This window comes from Erinaceus europaeus, chromosome 17, assembly GCF_950295315.1.
Source record: "Erinaceus europaeus chromosome 17, mEriEur2.1, whole genome shotgun sequence".
Lineage (NCBI taxonomy): Eukaryota > Metazoa > Chordata > Mammalia > Eulipotyphla > Erinaceidae > Erinaceus > Erinaceus europaeus.
Genome location: NC_080178.1, coordinates 40,823,704 through 40,849,897, shown reverse-complemented (window position 1 = coordinate 40,849,897; position 26,194 = coordinate 40,823,704). Strand labels below are relative to the sequence as shown.

At 48.4% G+C, this 26,194-nt stretch overlaps 2 protein-coding genes and 1 non-coding gene across 5 annotated transcripts; 2 read left to right on the top strand and 1 right to left on the bottom strand.

The window, feature by feature from the left end:
- Positions 1-1,151: 1,151 nt before the first annotated feature.
- LOC132533699 (nascent polypeptide-associated complex subunit alpha, muscle-specific form-like) lies at positions 1,152-4,450 on the bottom strand. Its single transcript, XM_060175767.1, has 4 exons — positions 3,935-4,450; positions 3,164-3,770; positions 2,713-2,861; positions 1,152-1,344 (listed from the first exon to the last, which is right to left on the bottom strand). The coding sequence occupies exons 1-4, from the start codon at positions 4,448-4,450 to the stop codon at positions 1,315-1,317; spliced, it is 1,302 nt and encodes a 433-aa protein (XP_060031750.1). The 3' UTR covers positions 1,152-1,314.
- Positions 2,653-10,972, top strand: TSKU (tsukushi, small leucine rich proteoglycan). Of its 3 annotated transcripts, none has more exons than XM_060176730.1 (2): positions 2,653-2,740; positions 8,758-10,972. In XM_060176730.1, exon 2 carries the CDS (start codon positions 8,766-8,768, stop codon positions 9,831-9,833), a length of 1,068 nt encoding a protein of 355 aa, XP_060032713.1. In that variant the 5' UTR covers positions 2,653-2,740; positions 8,758-8,765; the 3' UTR covers positions 9,834-10,972. The 3 variants fall into 3 exon arrangements, 2 of the variants coding, with proteins under 2 accessions (XP_060032713.1, XP_007529769.1); XM_007529707.3 differs by lacking the exon at positions 2,653-2,740 and adding an exon at positions 3,636-3,756; XR_009545623.1 differs by lacking the exons at positions 2,653-2,740; positions 8,758-10,972 and adding exons at positions 3,641-3,756; positions 4,570-5,078.
- A 10,281-nt stretch (positions 10,973-21,253) lies between these two features.
- LOC132534182 (small nucleolar RNA SNORA3/SNORA45 family) lies at positions 21,254-21,382 on the top strand. The gene has a single exon (XR_009545855.1). It is a non-coding gene; the product is annotated as a small nucleolar RNA SNORA3/SNORA45 family (small nucleolar RNA).
- The last annotated feature ends 4,812 nt before the right edge of the window (positions 21,383-26,194 follow it).

Here is a 26,194-nt window from a genome sequence, read left to right as displayed (position 1 = left end):
AAGACCTTTCCACATGTCCATTTTCCCCACCACTGCCAAGTGCCAAAGCAACCAAGCCCACGTGCCTTTCAAGCGAATACTTTACCCTACTTTGTGTTCTCCTGGGCCATACAATCAGGTCCCTGCCTCAGTTTCCCTGTGTGATCTTACAAGTGTCTTTCTTATGCTCCAGAAGAGTAAATCATAACAACAGTAGACAACATTATCAAGGGCATTAAGTATTCAAGCACTTTTCTGGACATCCATCTCATCTTTCCAATGGCCTTTCACAGAGGGACTGGTGTTCCTCACTGTAGTAATAAGGAAAGGCAGGTAGAGAAATATGCTTAAGAACTGTCTACTGTATTTGGAGCTGAGTTCATACCTGAGCAATTTGCCTGGAAGCCGGCACCTCACCACAATAAACGAGTAAATGAATGAATGAACCTTCTTTTTTATGACCAAGGTGTCCTTATTATATCATAAAAGCCCAGAGGAAGGGTCTCCAATGGTAGACTTAAGGATTTAGAAGTTCCATGGAGGCTTCCTGTAAGAGGTGACACTGTGATGAATTTTTGCAGATAAGTAAGAGGTGTGGTGGGTAGAGCAAGGGCCGCTTCCAGCAAGGGGGTGGGGGGAGCAAAGGGGACCTCAAGAACAAAGATCATTGAGGTTATAAGGAAATGCCAGGCCTAGAGGAGCCTGAGCAACTGTGGGTGCTGGGGCAGGATTGGGAGTGGGACATGATGGTTGAATGGAGGTGAAGCCAGGCTCTTCCAGTCTGAAAGGAAGAATGTTGTGAGAATTGGAAATGTCTTTGTGGAGGAGGAGACTGGACTTGGAGCTGGCCAACTGCCTAAGAAAGTTATTGCAGGCAGAGGAAAGGCGTGGAGGTGGGAGAGAAATATTTAGGGATGCAATGGATTCAGCAGGAGGGTCGAGCAACTCCTCAGGCAATGGCTGCTAGGTGGTAGCATACAGGGTAGAGTTCACATGTTACCATATGCAAGGACCTAGGTTTAAGTCCCCAGTCCTCACCTGCACTGGGAAGCTTAGTTAAGTGGTGAAGCAGTGCTGCAGGTGTCCCTATCTGCCTATCTTCCCCTTCCCTCTCAATTTCTGTTTCTGTAACTTTTTGAAAATAATAAGATAAAGAAAGGGGTACACAAGTGTGTTTTCTCCTCCAGTGCTTCTATTCTATTATTTCCTCATGTGGCTTTGGTGCTCTGTTAACTTTAGATCTGCCAGCATTTGACAGCCAGAGAGAAGAAAGTGCAGCTGGGGGGGGGGGGGGGGAAGGATCCTGGAGGCTCTTGGAAACAAAACGAATAGGATTCAGAAGACTTTCAGCAAAGGGCTTGACAGCTGTGATAAGGGAGAAAGAAAAGGGGAGAAAAAGGTAAATAAAAGAAAGCAAAAGACCTTTTAGCTTCTTCCCAAGACCTGGGAAATGAGCAAGGCAGACAAAAGATACCTTTGACCTCCAGGCTGAGGTCATCTGAGAAAACCAAAGACAGCTCCTCCTCCATGCCTACCCTCCCTGCCCCACCCCAACCCTGCCCTGGGGGCACCAAAAGACTAGTACATGAGTTCAAAGCAGCAGGCATTCTACAGCTCAAAACACATGCCTATTGTGCTGATTCCTTCTGTCCTTCCTGTATAACTGTGAGGTGGGACTTCTGCTAACTGCTTCCTCATTTTACAAGTGAGGAAACCAAGGCTCAAGGGAGGGAAAAGGTTTGTTCCAAGTGCAGAGCTAGTTCGGGCATCAAATCATGATTTGCATCTGAAGGCTGCTAGGTTCTGAGCCCTCTCTACTCTGCCATACACTGTTGATGGTAAGGTGGCAGAAAGAGCACTGAGCCTTAATTATTGCTCAAGCTCTGCAGAGAACATGCTGTGCAACCCCAGGCAGCTCTCTTGCCCTCTCTGGGCCTCACCAATGTCAATCTGTGCTGCTTGTTATAGGGACTAAATGATACAATGCTCTTAAAAGGATTCAGCAGGTGGCAGTGGTCCTATAAAGGACCACAAGGAGGGAAGGGAGACTGCAACTGTACCAAAGGAGTGGCAATTTAACAGAAGGAGGGATCAGCTTGGCAGTTAGCAAAAAAGTTGATTGATCTCTCTTGAAGATCTAAAGATCGGAAAGCAGGAGAGAGGGTCTGAGGTCAGGGATTAATGTCTGGCCAGAGGATCAGACTAATTGCCCTGCGACCTGCCCAATCTTTCAGACTCTGTACCAACCTGACCAGGATATCTTGGTATAAGAAGGGGTGTTCTGAGGACCTGACCACTGCTGTGCTAAGACATGGCCTCTTCCAAGGGCGCAGAAATTCAGAGCTCTTAAGGAACTCGCCCAAGGATACCTAGAACTGTAGCAAGGACTGGGACCAGAACCAAGCTCCAGCACTAGCACTACCCACATACTGATGATTTTTAGGTCTCTCGGCCCAGGGGGCAGAGAGGGAACCACAGCTGCTCAGAGGAATCTAGCAGCCTGTGAATGAAGCCCCCACAGTGAAGTGACCTATGCTTTGGGGGGCAGCGCTACAATTTCAAAGGCTGTTGCTTAAGAAATCTGAGCTGGCGTCCGGCTGCTACCCCCTACCCCAGGCCCTCCCAGTTCCGGAAGCTGGGGTTCTAACTGGGGGGAGGAGGAGGGGCAGGCGAGCGCTCCCTGTACTCCCACTGAGACCGACAGGCTCCTCAGCTTCTTCCAGCGCCCCTTACCCGGCAGGACCTGCTGGACCGAGCCCAGGTAAGGGCCGCTCGGAACCGCACAGGAGCCAGGCTTGTGAGGGGAGCGTGGGAGGGGGGAAGCAGACCTGACTGCCGCCCCAGGCCTCGGGGTAGTGCTGCGACTCCAGGCAGGCAGATGCCTTAAAACACAAGCCCAAACAACTTTTTTTAAATTACAGAGTTTTAAAGTAATAACTAGGGGCAAAAAGGAATAGGGGAGCAAGTCTGGGCCACGGCTGGCGGGGGTCGGGTGGTCTTTGTCCAATCTCTGTTCAGGGGGGCAGGGCACACCAGGGGAGAAGCTCCTGGGAGGTCTGGGCTTCGACATCAAAACCACGCTCATCCCCTTCGACGCCCACCCCACCCCCAAACTAGGGAAGAGGCTGACACAGCCCCTATTCATCTACACTCCTCTCGGTGGGCTTTCTCTGTTCAGACTTACGGTCTCTGGACCTTTCGCCATTAGATGGAAATGGGGGAAGGGAGCTGAGCTCTAGGAAAGGGGAGTCTTTCTCGCACAACATTGTTCTGTATGGCGGCGGCTGGACGCCACGGGGTAAGGCCGGGATCCCGACTTCAGGAAGCAGGGAGCCGGCGGGCCGGGTAGGGCGGGCGGGGTAGAGCGGGCACCCCGACAACACTTGCTCGACGCTCCCTAGGGCGGAACCCGGGCTCGGTGTCCACTCCCGGGACAAAGTAGCACTTTGGTGACACTCCCTCTTGGCGGTCGGGGCGGTCCGCGCGGCAGCCAGTGTGCACAGGCCGAGGCTGGGGGCGGGGCCGTAGCGGGAGGCGGGGCCAGACAGCTCGGCTGCTATAGGACAAGGACCTGTCTTGTCTTGGGGGCGGGGCAGGGTGCGTAGGCGGGGCCAAGCTGGCCGGCCTCGGGGGCGGACGCAAGCTGGGCCTGGGGGCGGGGCCAGGCTGGGCTTGGGGCGGGGCCGGGCAGAGCCGCGCGGTGAAAAGTGGCTGGAGGCGGCTTGGCGGCCGCGCAGCGGGTGTGAGCGTGCGAGGCGGCTGTGGCTCTGCTTCCAGGTGGGTCTGGCACCCTGGGTAGGGCGGGAGTCTGCGTCGTGTGCGGGGGTTCTGAGCCCCGGTCCCCGACCTAAGTCGTTCTTTTGACGAGCGGGCGCAGCCCCTCAACTTTCCCCGTAGCCCCACTGTGGGCAGCGGCCGCCGCGCACACGGGGCTTCAGCCGGTTGGGGGCCAGACCTCGGGGACTCGGCGTCCGGAGACAAAGGCTGGTCTTTGTGCAGACACGTGCCCCAGCCACCGCGGGTCTTTGTGGGCCGGGCCCGGTAGGCGCGCCGCCCGCGGACGTGGTCCTGCCGACGTGTCTGGCGCTGTCCATGCAGGGTGCGCGCAGATGGACCGACACACCCGCTGCTTGCGCCCGCTGTCCGCCTGCAGCGACTTGGCAGCAAACTTTTCTCGGGCGCCAGGGTAACAGCCCCCGTCCTCCAGGCTTCGACCGGGGCCGAGTGAGGGGCCAGGGGGCGCTGACAGCTCCCAGCTTCCCTCTCGGGGTGCTGCTGGCCGCGAGGGATCGGCCTGGGGTACACCCTGTGCTGGGCTAGAGGGACAGGGGAGGGAGCATGGTTTGCAGAGTGGGCGGCCCTCGCTGCTCTGAGAAGATTCCGTGAGAATGGGAATGGTATCCCTCCACAGCCCCCCACACCCCACCCCTGGGGCGAGGGCTACCCCGACTTGCCTCACCCCAAGCTGCATCACTCCAGTGGGACTCACCACCCCCCCCACCCTCCCCCGCGCCCAGAACCGGCCTCAATGCCTGCCCACACTTGGCCAGATACTAGGTGACTCAGGAACTTCTCTGATCCTTCCTCTAGGCCTGCTGTACCCTGTGGAGACGCCCAGACATGCAAAGCCCACGACAGAGCCCAGATGGAGGAGGAGGGCCCAGGCCATGGCAGCTGTGGGCTTTACTAATATAGCGCACCTAATATAGCACACACAGAATCAATAATCTAGTACGTTGTGCATGGATACTGCAGGCAGAACCCACTCACCTGGGAATGCCTGATCTAGGAGCTGCCATGTGTGGTCTGAGGGATACTTCTAGAAAGTTTAAGCCTGCCTGGTGGATGGGTTTGGGTTGTGCTTGGTAGAAGGTGCTGGCAGCTGGGAGACCAAAGCCAAGATTGGATGCTCCAGTCCTCTATCCTCCAAAGGACCTGGATTCTTCTCCCATTCTGCTGGTCTCCTTGCTCTGTGGCCTTCTGCAAGTCCCTTCACCTCTCTCTCATCTCTCTGACTCTAGTGATAACATGTTCCACCACCTGACTATGACTGAAATAGGATAGTGAATTCCAGGTGCTAATAAACAGGTTGTAGCATATAGTCTACGTGTAGTGTCAATAGGCTGACAGTAGACTTGGGAGACTGAGCCCAGAGACTTCAGCACTTGCCTGGCTCTCAACCTCCACAAGCCTTCAGAACCAGTTCTTACCTCCTTCAAGCAGAGGGTGCTTTTCCCTCCATACATTCATTTAGCTTGTCCCTGGCTTTCAGGGCCAGGGCCCATTCAGGAGAGGCAGTGGACACAGACCACCTGTCACAAGTCCAGAAACCATGGTGGGCTGACCAGCTTGGTGGGTTATGCCAATTCTCTTTGGCACTGTTTCTTGTCTTCTTGTCAATTCCCTGGAAAGCCTGGTCAGCAGCCATGTCTAGTGGGGTGGGCATTGAGAGAGAAATCTTGGGCTTAGAATATATACTGAGACTCTCTGTCCTCTACCTTTTTCTTTCTCTCTGTTTTATGCAGTCAGGGGCAGAACCTTTTACTCAATTCTCTGCTATTTATTTTTTAGTGAGGGGAAGAGAGATAGAAAGGAGAGAAACTATGGGACCTTCCCACCATTCTTGGTCAGCACTTCTAGGTGAGCTGTCTCCTGGGCCTCTTTTCTGTGCTGACCTTTTTTCTCTGCTCACTCTTGAGGCCATGCATGGCAAGAGGGGTTGGCAGGGAGCCAGATGCAATGAACACCAGCATGTGCCAGATTTGGCCTGTCATCCCTTTCCTGCTTGTAATCAACACAGAGACTTGCCTGATAGTACAAATGAAGGGTCATGCTCAGGGGTAAGGCTCTGGGCTTGGAGCCTAGTGGGCCTGACTGCAAGGCACATTTCTTTGGCTGTGATCTAACTCCCTATGTCCACCTAGGCAGCCTACTCAAGGAACTTCTTGCCTTGCATTTTCAGAGCTAAATGATGGAGGGAAAGAGGGGAGTGGAATTTCCATCTGGAGGTTTATATGGCCTCTGCTTGCCTGTGGGAGCTCATGCTAGAGGAAAGCAGTGTGGGGGGCATGCTGTTTCAGGTGGCATCTTACCTTTCCTGTGCCAGGGACTCCCTCCTGAAAGTTTGAACAAAACGGGCAAATTTGGAACCTAGCAATGCAGTAGTGCAGCCCCAGAGAAGGCATCTCAGAGGAAGGAGATGGAGGCCTGTGAGCACCTGGCACCATGATGGGCCCTTGGGTAGGAAGAATAACACATGGAGCAGAGGACTAGCAAGCATGGGGCCCCTGTTTGACCCCTGGAACCAAGGTTAGCAAGGCAGGAGGGGCCACACCAGGGTCTATGCCCAGCTGTTGGCTCCTCCTGGACAACCAGCTGTATTTGCCCTTAGATGTAGGGAGGGGCAACAGGTACAGGAAGCAGGCCATTTCAGGAGATGGGCAGGTAAATGGCACAAGACTGAGGCAAGATGTGGGGAGAAGATGTGCGATAGTGGTGTGACAGGCCCTTGAGTGAGGAAGGGAGAAGGAGAGGCCTGAGCCTGAGTAGACTGGCTTATTCAGCCGACAGCTTATGATGGTGTCCAGGGACCTGGGACCTCAGAGCCTCAGGCATGAAAGTCTTTTTGCAAAACCATTATGTTGTTGCCCTGGCCCCTCCCTGAACAATTTTGTGGCTGCTAGCTGCAACACATGCACCTGCATTGCTTACATCTGACCTCACCCCACACATATCTGTCTGACCGAAAGCCCTGGTTCAAGGCCACAATAAAGTGGGCAAAGCCACCAGAAGGTGTACAGCAGTAGAACACAAGACTTGCAAGCTTGGGACCCTCTCTCAGGTTGGTCCCCAGCACTGCATAAGCCAGAATTATGCTCTGGTTTTCTGTCTCGTGGATAAGTGAATAGATAAATCTTTAAAATAATAATAATAATAATGGTAGAGAGACAGCTCATCAGGTAGGGATAGTGAGGTCTCTGGTTCTCTCTATCTCTATCCAAATGAACAAGTGGCCTGGGAGTGATGAGTTTGCATGTGTGCAGGGCCCTAACTCCACCAAAAATAAACAAATAAATAATAAGCAAGTGGGAGGAGACATTCAACAGGCAGTTGTGTAAGAACCTTTGGGAGGCCAGGGGTGATGCTGGGCCCTTTGTGTGTGTTTGTTTAAACCCCAGGCTGTGAGCAGATTAGAGGGAATGGAAGAGCCCTCCCTCTAATACTCTATGGCTCCCAGGGGCACAAAAGGGGCCTGGAGCAACTTAATATTTTCCTCATGTTTTCTGGAACACCCTGTCCTGTCTCAACTGGAGCCCAGCCCAGGATGCACCTGGGCTAAGTTTAATCCTCAAATTGGACTCTGCAAGAGAAAAGGGCCAGGAAGGAGGGACCCAAGTGGGGAGAGTGGAGGAACTAAGCCCCACTTCTCCCTGCCCCCTGGTGTAGATCGAGTAGCTGGACTTTTAAAGTTTCATGTTAGACTGGTAATGCTACCCTGCAGCCCAGGAGGCTGGTGGTTTCTGGTCTACCTCCTCCCAGGAGCATTGCATGGAGGTGAGGGGGAGACACAGACAGTGGCAGGTAGTGGCAGAGCCACCCCAGACCTTCACAGGGAGGCTGGGGGGTGGGGGTGCTTTCATTGCACAGCCCTCCCTCTATCCTCCTGGGAGCACCTCTGTTCTAGGAACTCTGGGCTCAAACCCAGGCTTTGGGCCAGACAGATGTGTAAGGAGTGAGGCCAGATATCTGTGGCAGCTGGTGTTTTACTTGTCCCGGGAGGGAAACTTGAGGCCCAGGGAGGTGAGGTGGGGGTGGGTGAGCTCCTCTAGAATCCTTCCTGTCCCTGCCTTTGTGGAAGCCATAGATAGAAATAGAGCACTTAAAGTGGCTGAGGGAGTGGCACAGTGGATAAAACACTGGACTTGTGAACATGAGGTCCCAGCACAGCACAGGTACCAGAGTGATACTCTGTCGTTGCCCTCCCCCCATCTGTTTTTTAAAAATAAACTTCAGATACACCAGCCTGCTTTTGACAAATTTGTGGTGCGAATTATCCTCTCTGAACCTCCATTTCTTCAGGAAGGAGGGAACTGATCCTGTGCCTGCCCTAGGTAAAAGAGTGTTGAACGACATGTAGGCTGGATACAGAAGAAGGACAGAGGAGAAGAGCTCAGGATGGGTGTCACAAGAGCCCATCTGGAAGGTTTGAACAGTGTCCCTGAAGCATAAAGAGACCTGCCTCCTCACAGGAGAGAGCCTCTGTCAGGGCCTTTATTTATTTAAAGGTTTTGTTTATTTTAATGAGAGAGAGAAGCAGAGAGAGAGAACACAAGACCAGAGCACTAATCATCTCTGGCTTATTGTGGTGCCAGGGATTGAACCTAGGACTTCAGATCCTTTGGCATGAAAGCTTTTTTTTTTTTTTTTCATAACCACTATGCTGTCTCCCAGCCCTGATCTTAATTTGTAAGACCTATTGCTTGAGTGAGAGAGAAGCAGAGCATGACTCTGATGTATGCGGGTGCCAGTCATTAAGTTCAGGACCTTATGCCTAGAAGTCCAGTACACTACCACTGAGCCATTGTTAGTCATGCTTTTCAAGAAAGAATTCTGTTACTTCCAGCTTACAGCCCACCGATCTGGCCTCACCTGTGTTATCATAGCAGTGGGGAGGCTGAGGCCAGGGGAGAGGAGCAAGCCTGAGGGGTTATCCCAGAAGTAGGGAGAGAATGATCATAAGGTGCCCACTGCCTGCCTCACTTGTGGCTCTCTTTGCAGCACCCACCATGCTGTGGCCCCTGCTGCTGTCCTCGCTGCTGTGGCCAGCTGTGAGTGGGGCCCAGGCAGCTCGCCCCTGCTTCCCCGGCTGCCAGTGTGAGGTGGAGACCTTCGGCCTTTTTGACAGCTTCAGTCTGACCCAAGTGGACTGCAGCGGCCTGGGCCCCCACATCGTGCCCGTTCCCATCCCACTGGACACGGCCCACCTGGACCTGTCCTCCAACCAACTGGAGATGGTTAATGAGTCGGTGCTGGCCGGCCCGGGCTACACCACGCTGGCTGGCCTGGACCTCAGCCACAACCTGCTCACCCACCTCTCGCCTACAGCCTTCTCCCGCCTGCGCTATCTGGAGTCACTGGACCTCAGCCACAATGGCCTGGCGGCCCTACCTGCCCACAGTTTTGCCAGCTCCCCACTGAGCACAGTGAACCTCAGCCACAACCAGCTGCATGAGGTCTCACTATCAGCTTTTGGCCCAGGTGGCCAGGGCCGGGCACTGCACATCGACCTCTCACACAATTTCCTGCACAGCCTGCAACAGTCCCCTGGTCAGCACCCCAACCCTGCCATCCAGAGCCTGAACCTGGCCTGGAACCAGCTCCATGCTGTGCCTAACCTCCAGGGCCTGCCTCTGCGTTACCTGAGCCTGGATGGGAACCCACTGACAGCTGTAGGTCCTGGAGACTTCTTGGGGCTGGCAGGCCTCACTCACCTGTCTCTCGCCAGCCTACAGGGGTGTCCCCGGCTGCTACCCCGAGGCTTCCTTGAGCTGCAGGGCCTGCAGGTCCTGGACCTATCGGGCAACCCCAGGCTGCAGTGGGCCGGGCCCGAGGTGTTCTCAGGCCTAGACTCCCTACAAGAGCTGGACCTCTCAGGCACAGACTTGGTGCCCCTGCCTGAGACACTGCTGCCCCAGCTCCCTGCACTTCAGAGCATCAGCCTGGGCCAGGGGGTACAGTGCCGCCGGCTGGTACGTGGGGGTACCTATCCCCAGCAGCCTGGCACTCACTCCCAGGCATCCCTGCACTGCCTCATGACCCAGAAGTCTGCTGCCAGACGCCCCAACACCTTGTGACCCCTTGGACCACATAACACTCTGCTGCCCTAGGTTTTTCTGGACGTTGGTCATTTCAGTGAGCCAGTGCCCATCAGGGGTTCTAAAAGCCCATACCCAGAAACAGAGTCTGGCCCCTTTGTCTATGTTGCCCCTAGACCACAAACCAAAAGGGATCTCTGAAGACAAACCAGACAGCAGTCCTCTGCTTGTCTGTTCCCACTGGTCCCCAAAGTGCCTTCCCTATATGACATCAAGTTCTTTTCATCACACAGCCCTCTCACTGCTTCTCTGGACATGAGAAACCCACTTCTCTCCCCCTAGACCCTGAGTAGAGGGACTGGAAACAAGCAAAATCAAAGCCCACAGCACCAAGTAACAACTGGGGAAACAGGCCCAGAAGAGTTCCAGTACTGCTCCGAGCAGGCACAGAAGTGAAGGCAGGGCTAGGCTCCATGCCCATCCTCCATCTGGGGCCCTTGACATTCCTCTGCCCTTTCTACACCATGTCCTTATTTTCTGGGCCTCTTCATGCTGTTGGGAACCACACCCGACTGCCATTCCCGAAATCGGCCATGGTAGGGTAGGCCAGGGCACTCTGGACCAGGGACTAGGAGGGTGGGGGGCATGTGGCTAAGCACACTTGTCTATGGAAACTTCAGGCATGCAGATGCAGCCCTGCTATTTCCCAGTTTGAGTGTCCCTACCCCCAGCCACCAGCCTGGAAAAACACCCATCCACCCCTGAAGCAGTGCCCCAGCAAAGTGCTCCCCAATGAGTGATCTTGTGGCCCTGGTGCAGCCCCTTAGCAGGTAAAGGAGCCCCACCCAGCCCTACTCTCCATCCATGGGCTCTCTTCTTAGTCTTGACCATTTTCTAACAGCTGTTGCATTTTGAACAGACCTTCTCTTCAACCAGCCCTCACGCCCCCTGCTGGCAGGGGTTGGAAATGTGTCATTTGTAAAATAATAATAATAATCTGCTCACTTTTGTGTTCTTATGTTCTGAGGGTGGAAGTGGAGGCAGCCTTCAGCAGCCATGTGAGCATCTGGGGGACCCCAAGACACTCCCTACCCACAGGACAGAGAAAGTCCTGTCCTCTCCCACTGGCTGCTCCCAGCACCTCACAGCCCTTGACTTAATAAACACTGTCGAGAGTACTTACCATCCCTCGGCCAGGGCTGTGGGACACATCATGATGAGATTCTGGGAAGTCCTGTCACCTTCAAGAATCCACATTGGGAGGTGATGAGGGAGTTAATCAGAGCAAAATGAACCTTGTTCTGCAGTTTGTGCATGTGTCCCCTTTCATTATCTGCCATCTCCCTAGCATGCAGCTCCCAGGACCTTAACAGACCTGCCCTACCCACCTCTGCCTTTGCTTCAGCTGTCATTCTGGGCCCTTGTCCCCTCCCTTGCCCTCTACTCCGAACTCCGCAAAGCACCACCTTGTGGTCATACACTGTTATTTATTGCAGATGCTACAGTGGCACTGTTGGGTGCAGTTTGACCCCTCCTAGCCAAACTGCCTTCATCCTGTTCATACTGCTTCCCCTGAGTCTTCAATAAGAACATGACTCAGAATTAGGGCTATGGGTGCAATAGTTCTGTTTGGGATTTCACTTTCCTAAGAGGGCAAAATCCTTAGCTCCCTCACAAACCAGTTTTGTGACTTGGGTCCACTCATCTGAACCTTTCTGAGCCTGGATACTAGCTCCCTCCACATATCTGGGTGGAGCCTGTGAGGTAACAGTCATCAAGAGTCAAGTACAAGGGCAGGCAAAATAGTTTGCTTGGGTAATGCACTTCTCTACCATGTGTGCAACCCAGGTTCATGCCTGGCCCCCACCATACTGGAGGAAACTTCAATGCTGTGGCCTCGTTCACTCTGTCTGCCTCTAACTGAAAAAAACAAAAACAAAAAAACCATCCTACCAATTAAAATGCTTGGAGAATTTTTAGAAAAAAAAAATCATCCCAGAACAGTGAAGCCCTAGTGATGACATAAATTAAAGAGCCAAGTACTATGCCTGGCATAAAACATGACATCAGTGCTGGGTCCTATTCTGCAGAATACAAAGCTTATAGACCTACTGGGTCTTAGATAACATTTTTCAGAAGTAAAGTGATGTGACTTTTATCTCTAAGCAGACCAATGATTCTAGGGCACTCAAAGTCTTTTTCTTTTTTTAAATATTTATTTATTTTCCCTTTTGTTGCCCTTGTTTTTCATTGTTGTTATAGTTATTACTGTTGTTGTCATTGCTGGATAGGACAGAGGAGGGGAAGACAGAGAGGAGAAGAGAAAAATAGACACCTGCAGACTTACTTCACTGCCTGTGAAGATACTCCCCTACTGGTGGGGAGCCGGGGGCTTGAACCAAGATCATTACACCGGTCCTTGAGCTTTGCGCCACGTGCGCTTAACCTGTTGCACTACCACCCAACTCCCTCAAAGTCATTTTCTTATACTCATTTCACAGGTTGGAAGGCTGAGACCCTGAGAGGAGCAGCCTAAGGTCACAGGGCCAACAGCTTCAAAACTGGCTGCCAAATCTGTGGGAGCCATTAGAACATGAAAGTGTGGGGACTGGGGAGATAGTATAGGCATTATGCAGGAAGACTTCTGTATGCCACCAAAAGCCAGAGCTGAGCAGGGATCTGGTTTAAAGAAAGAAAATGAAAACACAGGAGCCTCTTCCCAAAAAGTATGAAAGATTTCATTGTTTAGGGCAAAGTGATAACCCAAGCACAGAGCCCATGAAGCCAAGCAGCAAATACCCAGAGTGAACGGGTGGCACAGATGGCATGAGAGAATCTGGGTGACTTGTGTAACACACTCAAATCCCTTCTTGCTCAGGGAGCTCATTAGACTTTTTATTTTTAAGATTTCAATTAATGAAAGAGAGCCAGAGCATCACTCTAGTACATGTGCTGCTAGGGATTGAACTTGGTGCCTAATGCTTAAGAGTCCAATGCTCCCCAGACCATGATTAGACTCTTTCAAAGCCAGAGGTTTCACTCCGTAGGTGTTATTACATCATATCCTGCCCCCCCTACACACACACACACACACACACACACACACTGCCAGTCGAAAAGCATTCACAGAGAGGTAGAGGTAAAGGTAGAGGTAACACTGCCCCTCCAAGGGCCAGAAACACTGTCACCCACCAACTGCCAACACAGCAGCTCTGAACTAGACTGGCAAGTACACCTAATGTCACCAAAACGGACCACAGATTTCTGGGGCCTTGCCTATCATCTTCTTACTGCTGGCTACATAGCTTATTGCAATAGTTACAGCTTCAGTCACCAGCAGTTAATGTCTGCCTACAACTCAGTATCTAGCATAGTAACTAGCCCTCCATTTAAGCCCACATAATCTCCAGACAACAGATGGAGAAACCTTGTATTTATTCTTCTCTTTTATTTATTTGAGTCCCAGTGGTTGCCTCTAAGGGATTACTGTTTGTTGAGCTGGGTAGAGAGTCTTCTTATATTTACTAGTATAATTAGAAGAGTCAACTTTTTGTCTTATTTTTGCATATCCACAAGTGAAAAATACTTTTCATTAGAGTGGGGGAGATGTGAGCACAGGAGTTGCATGCCAGACACCCCAGATTCAGTTCTCAGCACCAGAGCTGAATGGTGCATTGACCCCATTCTCTTTTCCATTCTCTATCTATCATAGAAATAAATTGAGTGGGCCAGCAAAGCACCTCACTTGAATAATGTGCTGCTTTGCCATATGGGTAACCCAGGTTCAAGCCCAGCCCCCACTGCACTAAAGAAAGCTCTCAAAAAAGAGAGAAAGGAGAGACACTATAGTACTGGTCAGGCAACCATAGAGCTCCCTGGTGGTGCTGGAGCTTGAACCCAGCTCACGAATACCATGAGGCTCCAGGGTGAGGCCAGTCATAGAGCCCCGGGAGGGACTGGTCAGAGAACAGGACACCACAGCATTGAAGGAGGGGAGGCCGGGAGAGACAATGCTTTGGTGTGCTTCCCACAGGCTGGAGGCTATGTCATACTTAGCATAAACTTGAAGTCCCCTTCACACAGACATTGTCATTCCTTTACTGTGCCCCACCCCCTAAAAACACCCCGCAGCAAGTGTAAACATGCAAGGAGTCACACAGAACTCTTCTCTGCTGACATGCTCTGGAGGAGGCTGTGGATATGTCCCTGTCCTCATACCACCAGCCCCATTACTCCTCATCTTTTCTGTGGAGTTACCTCATCCATGAAGCACCCCACCCCCTTACCCCTTAGGCTAACCCACTACTTTATCTTCTGATTTTCTGTGTATCTTCCCAGTTCCCAGTTTACACCCAAGACCCGAACTGCTCCAAACTGCCCTCAAAGGGTCCTTAAATACTGGTGCCTGGTACTTAGTTGCCAAAACACATCTGACAGCAGCTCAGTAGATAAAGCAGGTCTTCAAATGTGTGTGTGGGTTTGGTCTCAGTAGATAAAGCAGGTCTTCAAATGTGTGTGGGGGGGTGTTATGTATCCTAAGCACTACAACTAGGCCCACCTGCCCTGCCCAATCCTTTGAGTCACTCTCTCCTTGATGCTTTTGTCCCAAAGGTGTATTCTTGTCACCTCTCACTCCCTCTTATTATTGATTTTTTTTTTTTTTTTTTTTACTGCTACCAGCGTTATTGCTGGAACTCAGTGATTGCATGGTGCAGCCACTGCTCCCAGTGGCCACTTTCTTTGTTTCTCCCTTTTTTCATTCTTTTTTTTTCTTTATTTCTTTCTTTATTTTCCCTTTTTCTTTTCTCTTTTTTTCTCTTATATTTTATTTAGAGGCCAGGTGGGGGTGTACCTAGTTGAGCACATACATTACAACATGTAAGGACCTGGTTTCAAGCCCCCAGTACCCACCTATAGGGAGAAAACTTCACAAGTGGTGAAGTGATGCTGTAGGGGGTCTCTCTCCCTCTTTATCTTCCCTTCCCCTTTCAATTTCTCTCAATCCTATCAAATAAATAAAATTTTAAAATGCCAGGCTAGCGTGGGGGTGCCTTTTCCTGGGCGCATACTCTCTGGGTTGGAGAGAACTCAACCTGTCCAGCCTGGGCTGCTACTTACTCAGTGATGCAGGAGATAGATGACTCAGGAACCAAGCTCGTGGCGGGCTAGGCAATGCAATGTCTTTATTGATCAGAGAACAAAGCTTTTAAAGGCCAGACCCAGAAGTGACAAGTCAGAAATGGAAATGGCTAGGAAAGGGGCAGAGAAAGGCAAAATGGAGCTGGAAAGGTAGGAACTTCCTTAGCAACTCTTGCAAGGGTTTTAACTGGTGGGATTAATACTGCCCTGGAGGCAGGGAGGGTAGAAAGAAGATAGATCAAAGGAATGGAATAGGTGGGGCTCTTTCAGGCAAAAGAATGATTATGTAGAAAGGCCATAGTATCAGGAATGCAGGGTGGAGCCGGGGGAGCTGGCTTAATAATTTCCCAACATAAAAACATATTATTTATTGTATAGAGATAGACAGAGAGAAATTGATAAGGAAGGGGTGGTAGGGAGAGAGAAAGATACCTGCAGCACTGCTTCACCACTGATGAAGCTTCCCCCACTGTAGGTGGAGACTAAGGGCTTAAACCCAGAGTCCTTGTGCACTGTAACGTGTACTCTACCAGGTGTGCCACTGCCCAGCCCCTCCTTTTATTTGATAGAACAGACAGAAATTAAGAGAGATATGAAAGAGAGGTGGAGAGAAAGACATCTGTAGTATTGCTTCACCACTGGAGAAGCTTCCATCTGCATATGGGAACCTGGGTCTTGAACCTGTCATTGCATATGTCATTGCATATGTCATTGTATATGTCGTTGCATAACATAACGTAACGTAACGTAACGTAACATAACATAACATAACATAACATAATGTGCACCACAGCCCCGCCCCTTTCACTGCCTCTAGAGAAAGGGCTTCCTCTCAAGTTACGTTGCTGACTTGTTCTAGAGCTGCCATTAGAGGGGTGGAAGCATTCCACTTTGCTTAGCTAGACCTCATTTTTTCCTTCCTTTCTCTCCTGGTTCCTGAAGGTAATCCTCTAGACCCAAATTCCTGGAATTTGGGGTCCTCACAGAAAAGGAACAGATAAAACCAGAGAAGCAGAAGTATGGGAGCAGAGAACTCCACATCCTCCCTTCTGGTCAAATCACTTCCCATCTTTGTGCTTTACAGAACTTCAATGAAAATTTATCTTTTTGTTTAAAAAAAAAAAACTGAAGGGAAATAACACATCAGTTTATACAACAGACTTCCTAGGCACCAGAGACCCTAGGTTCAATGTGTGACACCACCATAAGCCAGAGCTGAGCAGTGCACTCATAAAAATAGACAAAAATTCAATAGTTGATGCTTGTAGATTGATTTATTTCATTCTCACAAAACAAAAAGAGGTGGAGGATAAATGATTTATCCAAGGTCAGTCTGTGATAAGCAACAGATTATAGATTATTTATTTACTTATTTTATGTATTTATTTATTAGATAGAGGCAGAGAATGAAGAGACCACAGCACTAAAGCTTCCTTCACTGCAGTGGGAGCCAGGGTTGTGCACATGTCTAAGTAGTGTACTATCCAAGTGAGCTATTTCACTGGTCCCAGATTCTAGATTTTAAGAGTGAGTCTGTGACTCAGGAGGCTGGGATTAAACTGTTAAGGGCACAGTGTGGGAAACAGATGGTAAACTTGCAGAGCCAGAACCAGAGCACCATGATGTGCCCTTGCCAAAGCCCATAGGCTCCATGGGAAGGACTTAAAGCCAGTGGAGCAACAGCTTTGCTCTGGGTAGATCCCAGGCTCCACTCAGTCAGAACCAGCTTCTGGTAAGCTACTGGAATGTTCTCTGAGCCAAAGATGTTTAATTTGGGATGGGGGACTTTACAGAGAAAGGCATTGAGTACAAGCAAAAGGCACAGCTGGGGGCGGGGGGCTTGTTAGGGAGGAGGCCTATAACTGATAATAACTCACAACATTCTGTTTGCAGAAACTGTTTAATGGTTTTGTTTGTTTTGTCTTTGTTAATGTGTCAACACTGAATTTGCACAAGAAAGGGCATCTAGCAGAAATTCACAGCCCCACTCTTTACTGCAGTCTTCCTCCTTCAGAACTGTGGCAAGAGTTGGAAAACCTGTTGCAAACTTGGGTTTGGGAGAAAATGCACAGGAAACCCACCAGGAGCCAGGAGCCATGTTGCCTGCTGGCCTCAAAATCCTACCCTGTTTGCCTTGGAACCCCGGTCTTGCCTCCTGGTTCCCTATCCTGTCACTTCTGCCTTATTAATATTCCATGAGCACAAAGGAACTGGAAGGGAGAGATGAACACTGCTCCTACCTCCACTGCACCCCACTAGAGTGGTGGGAGGCTGGGAGATTGCCATGCATAAGACCCTGGGTTTGAGTCTCCAGAGCCACAAGGGAGCACCATGCACAGGAGAAGATCCATGAACAGTGGAAAGTGCTGCAGTGTCACTCTTTTCTATCTCTCTTTCTGAAATTAAGAAGGCAAGAAAGAGTTCATAGGAGGCAGAGGATCAGAGAGGTATGAAGCACTGGCAGAAACTCACAGCAGCTTAAATGGCTGGAGTTATTTCTAGAGGTCACTACTGCCTACTGCCTATTACTTGACTCCAGAGACATAGAAAATTAACCACAGTTCTGGGTAGAGAATGCAGAATTGATAAGCTATTGCTGAGAATGGAGGACTACATGTACCAGAGACCCCTGCTTTAGGAAAGGGTCTTCAACAAGGATTCAGAGCAACCTGCTCAATAAGAATATGAACAAAGCCATCAATAAAACAAGAGAAGATAAGTGTTGGAGAGGAACTACTATGGAAAACAGTATGGAGAATCCTTAAAAAAATACAAATGGAAAGTGGTGGTACACATGGTTAAGCACATATATTACAGTGTGTAAAAACCCAGGTTCAAGCCCCTGGTCCCCACCTGCAGAGGGAAAGCTTCACGGGTGATGAAGTAGGGCTCAGGTGCCTCTCTGTATCTTTCCCTCTTTATCTTCCCCCTCCCTTCTCAAGTTCTCTCTGTCTCTATCCAAAAGTAAGTAAATAAATAAATATTTTTAAAACACATATGGAAATGCCATATGACCCAGAAATTCTACTATTAGGCATATACCCCGAAGATATAATAACACTGACTCAAAGGGATATATGTACCCCCATGTTCATGGTGGCTTTATTCACAGTAGCAAAAACCTGGAAACTACCAAAATGACCTTCGACAGATGATTGGATAAAAAAGTTATGGGACGGGGCCGGGCAGTAGCGCAGCAGGTTAAGTGCAGATGGTGCCAAGCAGAAGGACTGGCATAAGGATCCGAGTTAGAGCTCCTGGCTCCTCACCTGCAGGGAAGTCGCTTCTCTTGTCTTTCCCTCCTCTCTTGATTTCTCTGTTCTGTCCAACAACACCAATAACAACAATATCAATGGCAATAACAACAAGGGCAACAAAAGGGGGAAAATGGCCCCCAGGAGCAATGGATGCATAGTGCAGACACTGAACCCCAGCAATAACCCTGGAGGCAAAAAAAAAGTTATTAGACACATAAAAAAAGTTACAGGACATACTCAATAGAGTATTATTCAGCAACAAAAAATATGGCATTTAGGGCCAGGTAGTGACACACCTGGTTAAGTGCACACATTATAGTGCACAAAGACCCAGGTTCAAGCACCTGGTTCCCACCTGCAGGGGGAAAGCTTCACAAGTGGTGAAGCAGGGCTGTAGGTGTCTTCTTCTGTCTCTTTCCCTCTCTATCTCCCTCACCCATCTCAATTTTTCTCTTTTTCTTTCTAATAAATAAAAAAAAACATTTTTAAAAATTAAAGACGGGAGTCGGGTGGTAGTACAGCAGGTTAAGAGCAGGTGGCACAAAGTGCAAGGGCCGGCGTAAGGATCCCAGTTCGAGCCCCCCGGCTCCCCACCTGCATGGGAGGTGCTTCACAAGCAGTAGAGCAGGTCTGCAGGTGTTGATCTTTCTCTCCCCCATCTGTCTTCCCTTCGTATTTCCATTTCTCTCTATCCTATCCAACAACAACAATAATAACTACAACAATAAAACAACAAGGGCAACAAAAAGGGAATAAAAAAATTAAAAGACGGCATTGTATCCTTTGGAATAAAGTGAATGGAATTGGAGAAGATTATTCTTAGTGAACCAAGTAAGGAGGTGAAGGACAACTACAGCATAATTTTACTCATATATGGAATATAGACAATTGAGTATATGAATGAAAAAACAAAATGTTAACCTATATTTAAGACTGTGGGAGAACTATAGTGGTTATATATAGGTTGGGGATGGTGACATAGATCTTTGGTGATGGGATTGATGGAAAAAAATAATTTAAAAAAATATGAGTCAATTTACTGGACAAGAAGAGATCTGGAGGTTGGTCAGTACATTGGCCCATAAGAATCCCAGGTTGGAAGGGTTACTAGGGGTTGGAATACCTCCTAGAATTTGTCATCTGGTTGCTCTAGGCTTTCTCTGATTTTCATCAACAGAATCCTTGTTACATAACCATAAAAAATAGCTAGGGAGGACTGGCAAAATAGTTCACTTGGATAGTGGGCTGCTTTGCCATGTACGCAACCCAGGTTCAAGCCCAGCCTACATTGAAGGAAGCTCTCTACCTTTATGTCTGTCTCCATGAAAGAAAGGAAGAAAGAAAGAAAAAGAGAAAGAAACTGGGGCTAACTTAAGGGTGATACAAAAAGACCTTCTTGTACCTGAGACTCTGAAGTCTCAAGTTCAATTCCTGAACTGCCATAAGCTTGAGCTGAGCAGTGCTCTGGTGAAATAAATAAATACTAATAAATCATCATGATGGTTTGCACAGTAATTCATATACTACTGGAGGTCAAAGAGCTCTATATTAGTTTTGGGGACCTAGAGTATCCCAGTAATATTACCAAGACCTTGGAGGAGGAAAAGGGGGAAAGAGATGTAGTGCTACCTTAGTGCCACAGTTGCTCTGGAGTTCTCCCATAGAGGTTCTGAGGTGGCCCTGTACAAGTCACTTCTCTGGGGACCTCAGCTTCCTAATCTGCACCTTAGGGTACAGTTCCCTATCCTACATTACACCAGGATGCCATAAGGTTTCAGAAGGGTCTGGGGTAGGTAGGGAAGCACTTGGCAAAATGGGGGGCCTGCATCAGGTGAGAGATATAGTACATAAGCTACTACTGTGGGAAGTAATCCCAGTGCCTCTTTCCATGTGCATTCATTCATTCATTCATTCATTCATTCATTCATTCATTCAGGCTTCTCTTAATCCCTGACCCAGGCACTAGAATAGAGGTCAGGGCACTACCCTCAGGGGCATCTTTAGCGGGGGTTTAGGTATACTGAATAGAGGCAAGGAAACCAGTTACAACAGGACCAGAAGAGAAATTCAGGACAGTCCAGAGAAACTGAATCCATCCACTCAGCAAGATTCTAAGACTGGAGATAAGACATTGAGCTGGGATTTGAAGAAGGCATAGGAATAATGGACAAGATGATGGACAAGATGTGGTAGGTCATGGCTGAACTTACCAAGGACAGGCAGGGTAATAAGGGAGGGTATTCCCCTTCAAGCCCACAGAGAACTTTCTGGAGATCTGCAAAAAGATCAGGGCTGGCTCTGCAAAGCTCCAAGGAAAGAACACTAAGTAGAGAATGAAGAGACAGGGGCCAGGAAGTACTACATGTGATTAAATGCACAAATTATAGTGTGCAAGGACCTAGGTTCAAGCCCCTGGTCCCCATCTGCAGAGGGAAAGCTACACAAGCAGTAAAGCTGGGCTGCAGGTGTCTCTCTATGTCTTTCCCTTTCACTATCTTCCCCTTCCTTCTCAATTTCTGTGTCTATCCAAAAATAAAGAAATTTAAAGGAATTTTTTTTAAAAAGAGATTGAAGAGGCTAGAATCAAAGGCCTTTTCAAGACTCTTTTTTCTAGGGTCTGAGATTCTGAATTGATGTAATTGGAAGGAAAACAATAGGTGATTTTTTTTCCCCCTCTGTGCCCAAGAGGGTCATGTTACAACTCAGCACTTAAGAAGGATCCATAGCCACAGCTGTGCAATTAGGGAACTCACAAGTGAAGTCCATAAGTTACTGCAGGCAGGTTCAGGTCTGTATCAGACTTCTTGCTGTGCCCAGAGGCTGGTAGTATGTCAACTGATATCATTCTGGTTCCAAGATGATTTTGGATGGTGGGCAGGAGAGATTGAGGTGGACCTTTGTGATGATCAAGAAAGAGTAAGGGCCACGGCTGAGAAGTCCTGATTGGATGATTGACTGATTGGAGGAAACTGAAAGAGCTGGTTTGGGGTTCATTCCAAGGTTTTTTAGACTCATAATGAGTAAGCAGGAAATGCCTATCTTCTCCTTTTAAAAAGTAATCTTTTCGAGAGGCTAGAGTCTCGCCCAGGCATGGCATTGCCCCAGCATGCTGGAGTCCTTGGAGAGCAGCCGCTGGCCTTATTCGCTGGCTGTGGCCCTGTGGCCAGGCCGGTCATCAGGCCAGGGACAGGTGAGTGGGCAAAAAAAAAAAAAGAGCAATCTTTTGGTTCAGGTGGTGGAGCAGTGGATAAAGTATTTAGACTCTTGAGCATGAGGTCCTGAGTTCAGTCCCTGGCATTGCATGTTGCAGAATGATATTCTGGTCCTCTCTCTCATAAAAAAAATATATAGATATTTTAAAAGTCACCTTCTTGTGTAATAGAGAAAATTGTAAATAATTTAAAACAGTAAGTAGGTCAGTTAAGTAAACTGCAGTGTTCATACTAGGAAATATATAAGATATAAAACATGGGGTGGTGTACATGGTGATAATGCAAAGGACATTCATACCTAAGGTTCTGAAATCTCGGGTTCAGTCCCTAGACCACCATAAGCCAGAACTGAGCAGTATTCTGATAAAATAAATAAATAATTTTTTAAAAAGACTGGTAAGTGGCACACCAGTGAGCACACATGTTATGTGCAAGGACCTAAATTCAAGCCCTTAGTCCTCACCTACAGGGGGGAAGCTTCCTGAGCTATGAAGCAATGCTAAAGGTATCTCTCTTCCTCTCTCACTCTGTATCTTCCCCTCCCCTCTCAGTTTCTCTCTGTACTATCAAATAAAAGAAAGTGATACAAAGAAGAAGAAGATGATGAAGAGAAAGAAAAAGAAGGAGAAGAAGAAGGAGAAGAAGAAAAGAAAGTGAAGGGGGCCACGCGGTGGTACATTATAGTGCACAAGCACTCAGGTTCAAGCACCTGGCCTCCACCTGCAAGGGGAAAGCTTCACAGGTGGTGAAGCAGGGCTGCAGGTGTTTCTCTCTCTCCCCTCTATATCTCCTTCGCCCCTCAATTTCTCTGTCTCTATCCAATAAAAATAAATAAATAAATAAAAACATAATTTAAAAAAGAGATAGTCAAAATAAGAAAATATGTACACACATGTATATGTATGTGTATAAAAATAGTCATGATGATTTGCTTTGAAAGTAGGTCATAAAAAGCATGCAGAATAATTCTACTTTGGTTAAAAAAAAACAGGTACACATCTGTATACACACTGTTTAACTGAGATAATAAGCCTCAAAATGTTCAAAGTACTTATCTCTTGATGATGAGTCACAGGGGACATTCAGTATCTTTTACATACTTTCCTAATTCTTCCTCCCCCCAACCCCCACTTCCACTTTTTTTTTTTTTAACCAGAGCACTGATCAACTCTGGCTTATGGTGGTGCGAGGGACTGAACCTAGGACCTTGGAGCTTCAGGCATGAGAACCTCTTTTCATAACCATTATGCTACCTACCCCTGCCATTTTCCTGAGTCTTTTGTAAGAAAGAAATTCAACATCTAGTGTTAGTTACCTATATCCTCCACAATAGAGGTGTGGGGGTTGGACTGACAGTCCCTTAGAGCAATGACTAACCACAGGTTTGAAGGCACTTTTGCCTATAGTGTGTGTCCTTTCTCCTCCCCAGGTCTCCTGCCATGTGGGAAAGCTGCTTCCTTAGCTGTTGTTATTATTATTTTTAAAAACATAACTCCAGGGAATGAATCCACATGTGTGGTATCATTGAATGAATTATATCTTTGGCTCATTTAAAATTTTTTTTTTGCAGTATCTCTTTATTCATGCAGAACACAGAACAATCTAAACCAAGCTAAGCTAAAACTAAACTAAACTCTAAAATTTTTTATTTAGTGAAGGAGAGAGACACATGACAGCAGCTCTTCACCACTATGGAGCTCTCCTAGTGTCATCCAAGGTGCTCCCATGAGGTACTGGTACTTGAACCCAGGGCCACATGCATGGTAAGACATGTGTCCTACCACATGCATCCTACCCTAATTACTGAGTTCCCTACCCTGTGCCATGTTCATTGTCAGGTCCAGGGCACAGAACTGGAGCATGTCAGTCACCCGAGCAGCCATTAAAGAACTACCTCACAGTCTCCAGACAGAAAACAAATTGCCAATACAACAATTTAGTCAGTAGCTAAGACTTAACTAGAGAGCTTTATAAAGAGTAGGGAGGGTACCAGGCGGTAGAACACCTGGTTAAGTACACATATTACCATGTGCAAGGACCTGGGTTCGATCCCCCACACCCCACCTGCAGGGAAGAAGCTACATCATGAGTGGTGAAGCAGTTCTGCAAGTGTCTCTTTCTCTCCCTCTCTGTCTCCCCTCCCCTCTCAATTTCTGTCTGTCCTATCATATATAATAGAAAGAAAGAAAGAAAGAAAGAAAGAAAGAAAGAAAGAAAGAAAGGAGGGAGGGAGGGAGGAGAGGAGAGGAGAAGAGGAGAGGAGAGGAGAGGAGAGGAGAGGAGAGGAGAGGAGAGGAGAGGAGAGGAGAGGAGAGGAGAGGAGAGGAGAGGAGAGGAGAGGAGAGGAGAGGGAAGGAAAAACATGGCCACCAGGAAGCAGTAGATTCATAGTGCTGGCACCAAGTCCCAGCCATAACCCTGGTGGCAAAAAAAAAAAAAAAAAAAAATTGAGAAAAAAAATGTGGGAAGCAGGGAATGGAGGAGGTAGCCTACTGGGTTTGGTGAGATTAAAGATTTCTTAAGAGGAGGTGACGTCGGAAGTATACAACCTTTTAAGGCTAAAGTCTAGGAGATGTGTGTCAGGGAGATAAAGGAGTAACAGACATTTCAAATGGCTTCCAGACTGGAGTCAGACTGGCCAGGTCTGAATCCCCCTTCAAGGAGCAGAGCTCACAGACACTTTCAGAAAGTAAGCTGTGCACAGAACTTTCTGGAAATCCAGCCTGCTCTGTGCTATCATCCCAGGCTTCCCAGTGGTCTGGGAGGACTTGGCCAGGGTCCTGGGCATATGATCCCCAGGGTTCCAAGAAGCTTTGGAGCTGGATTCCCACCAAGATTGGGGGGGGGGGGGGCTTTGTGCAGGGTCCAGTTCTGGAGAGAGGCCTAGTAAGAAGAGGCATGGCACCAGAGCAGACCCACCCAGGTGAGTTGCCCAAGCTCATCAACCCAAGGCATGCATTGTTCTTTGCAGTGCTCTTGGAAACAGGAAATGCACCTGGAAATTAAGATGCACTGTTAGGCAGGTGGTGTTTTTAGTTTTTCCCCAAGAATGTTCTTACTAGATCTGCAAGTTGCTCATAGGGTGCAACAGTGTTGACTCACAGTAGATGTTGTTAAAGACATATACAAATAAATGAGTGCAGATGTGGAAAGGGAAAAACAATGGCTACATTTTCCTAAGAGCTACATGCTTTCCTCCATCATCTCAGAGTAACTGATATTTCGAGTGTCTTTTCTGGACTTGGACAGCTTCACCACCATCTCTCCCCCTCCCAGGGGACATGGCAGTGACCTGTGAGTTCTCCTTCTTCCCTCCTGTCTCTATGAACACAGCACTCCTCATCACCTCTTCAGGAGCAGAAGCTTCCACAATAAAGGCTCAGGGCTGGCTTCCATCTTTTGTGGTCTTTTCCCACAGGTGGCCTGAGGATAGTCCTGTCCACAACAGTTTTTCCTTCAGGAAACATGGTTATGTTCACAGAAGGGGAGGGGTGGCCATAGGGTAATGCAGCATTCATTTGGTGCTTCAGACACCTCCCAGGGCAAAGGAAAGACAACATTTACAGGGATGTTAGATTGAAACTTAATATTGTAAAAAATAATAATAACAATTGTAGAATATTTCATCACTATAAAACAATTAGTTAACTTGAATGATCACCTCTTTGGCCTCAGAAGGAACTTAAGAGTATGCAGAAGGAGTGGCATCTAACTCAGTGGTTTTTATTTTTATCATTTATTTATTTAGTTAGTTAGTTAGTTAGTTAGTTTACCAGAGCACTGCTCAGCTCTGGCGAATAATGGTGATTGAACCTGGGACTTTGGAGCTGTAGGCATAAGAGTCTCTTTGCTTAACCCTTATACTATCTATTCTCACCTCTCCATGGTTTTTTTGTTTTGTTCTGTTTTTTGTTTGTTTGTTTGTTTGGTTGGTTTTTTGCCTCCAGGGTTATTTATCTCTAGGACTTGGTGCCTGCACTACAAATCTACTGCTCCTGGAGGCTATTTTTTTCCTTTTGTTGCCCTTGTTGTCATTATTGCTGTTGATATTGTTGTTGTTGTTGGATAAGACAGAGAGAAATTGAGAAAGGAGGGGAAGACAGGGAGGGGGAGAGAAAGATAGACACCTGCACACCTGCTTCACCACTTGTGAATCTATCCCCTGCAGGTGGGGAGCTGAGGGCTCGAACAGGGATCCTTACACTGGTCCTTGAGCTTCATGCCATGTGTGCTTAACCCGGTGCACTACCACCCAGCCCCCCTCTCAGTAGTTTTTAAAGGAGAGTCTCCATTCTTTGACCATTGTTGTGCACCTCACACACAGTCTGAAGTCCCATAAGGAGCAAATGGATAGGTGGCAAGAAGGAGCAGCTAAAGCCTAACATACCTGGTGTAGAGAGAACTTGGCCCTGGGGGCTTCTTTAGGAGAGCTGTGTAAAACCATTGGCATTTGTCCTGTGGAGGGCCAAATTCCCTAACAGCTCTTCCAGCTGGTAGTGATCCAAAATGGAGACACTTGTCCCAATATAACAGTGGCCATCTTCCAGTTAGTAAGCCCTGCATGCCTCCTTGACCAAATAGTGACCCTGTGATCATCATTATGTAGCAGACAGATGGCAGGATTGACTGTACATAGGCACCAGCTCCACAAACACCCTCCTTACAGAGCAAGGATGGAGGTTCCTGGCATCATGTGAACCCCCTTATCAGACCAAGGACACCTGTAGTTTGGACATCTGGTCCACACAATTCCCCAACAATTTAGTATTTCCAGTGCTTCAACACTTGATCA

What these genes read in the sequence shown, in the direction of transcription:
- LOC132533699 (XM_060175767.1), bottom strand. Translation starts at nt 4,450, where the DNA reads ATGCAGCTTGGGGTGAGGCAAGTCGGGGTAGCCCTCGCCCCAGGGGTG. An exon ending in CCGGACGCCGAGTCCCCGAG is followed by an intron (nt 3,771 to 3,934) that starts GTCTGGCCCCCA and finishes CGCCCTACCCAG; the next exon opens with GGTGCCAGACCCACCTGGAA. An exon ending in TGGCGAAAGGTCCAGAGACC is followed by an intron (nt 2,862 to 3,163) that starts GTAAGTCTGAAC and finishes TTGTGTTTTAAG; the next exon opens with GCATCTGCCTGCCTGGAGTC.
- TSKU (XM_060176730.1), top strand. Translation starts at nt 8,766, where the DNA reads ATGCTGTGGCCCCTGCTGCTGTCCTCGCTGCTGTGGCCAGCTGTGAGT.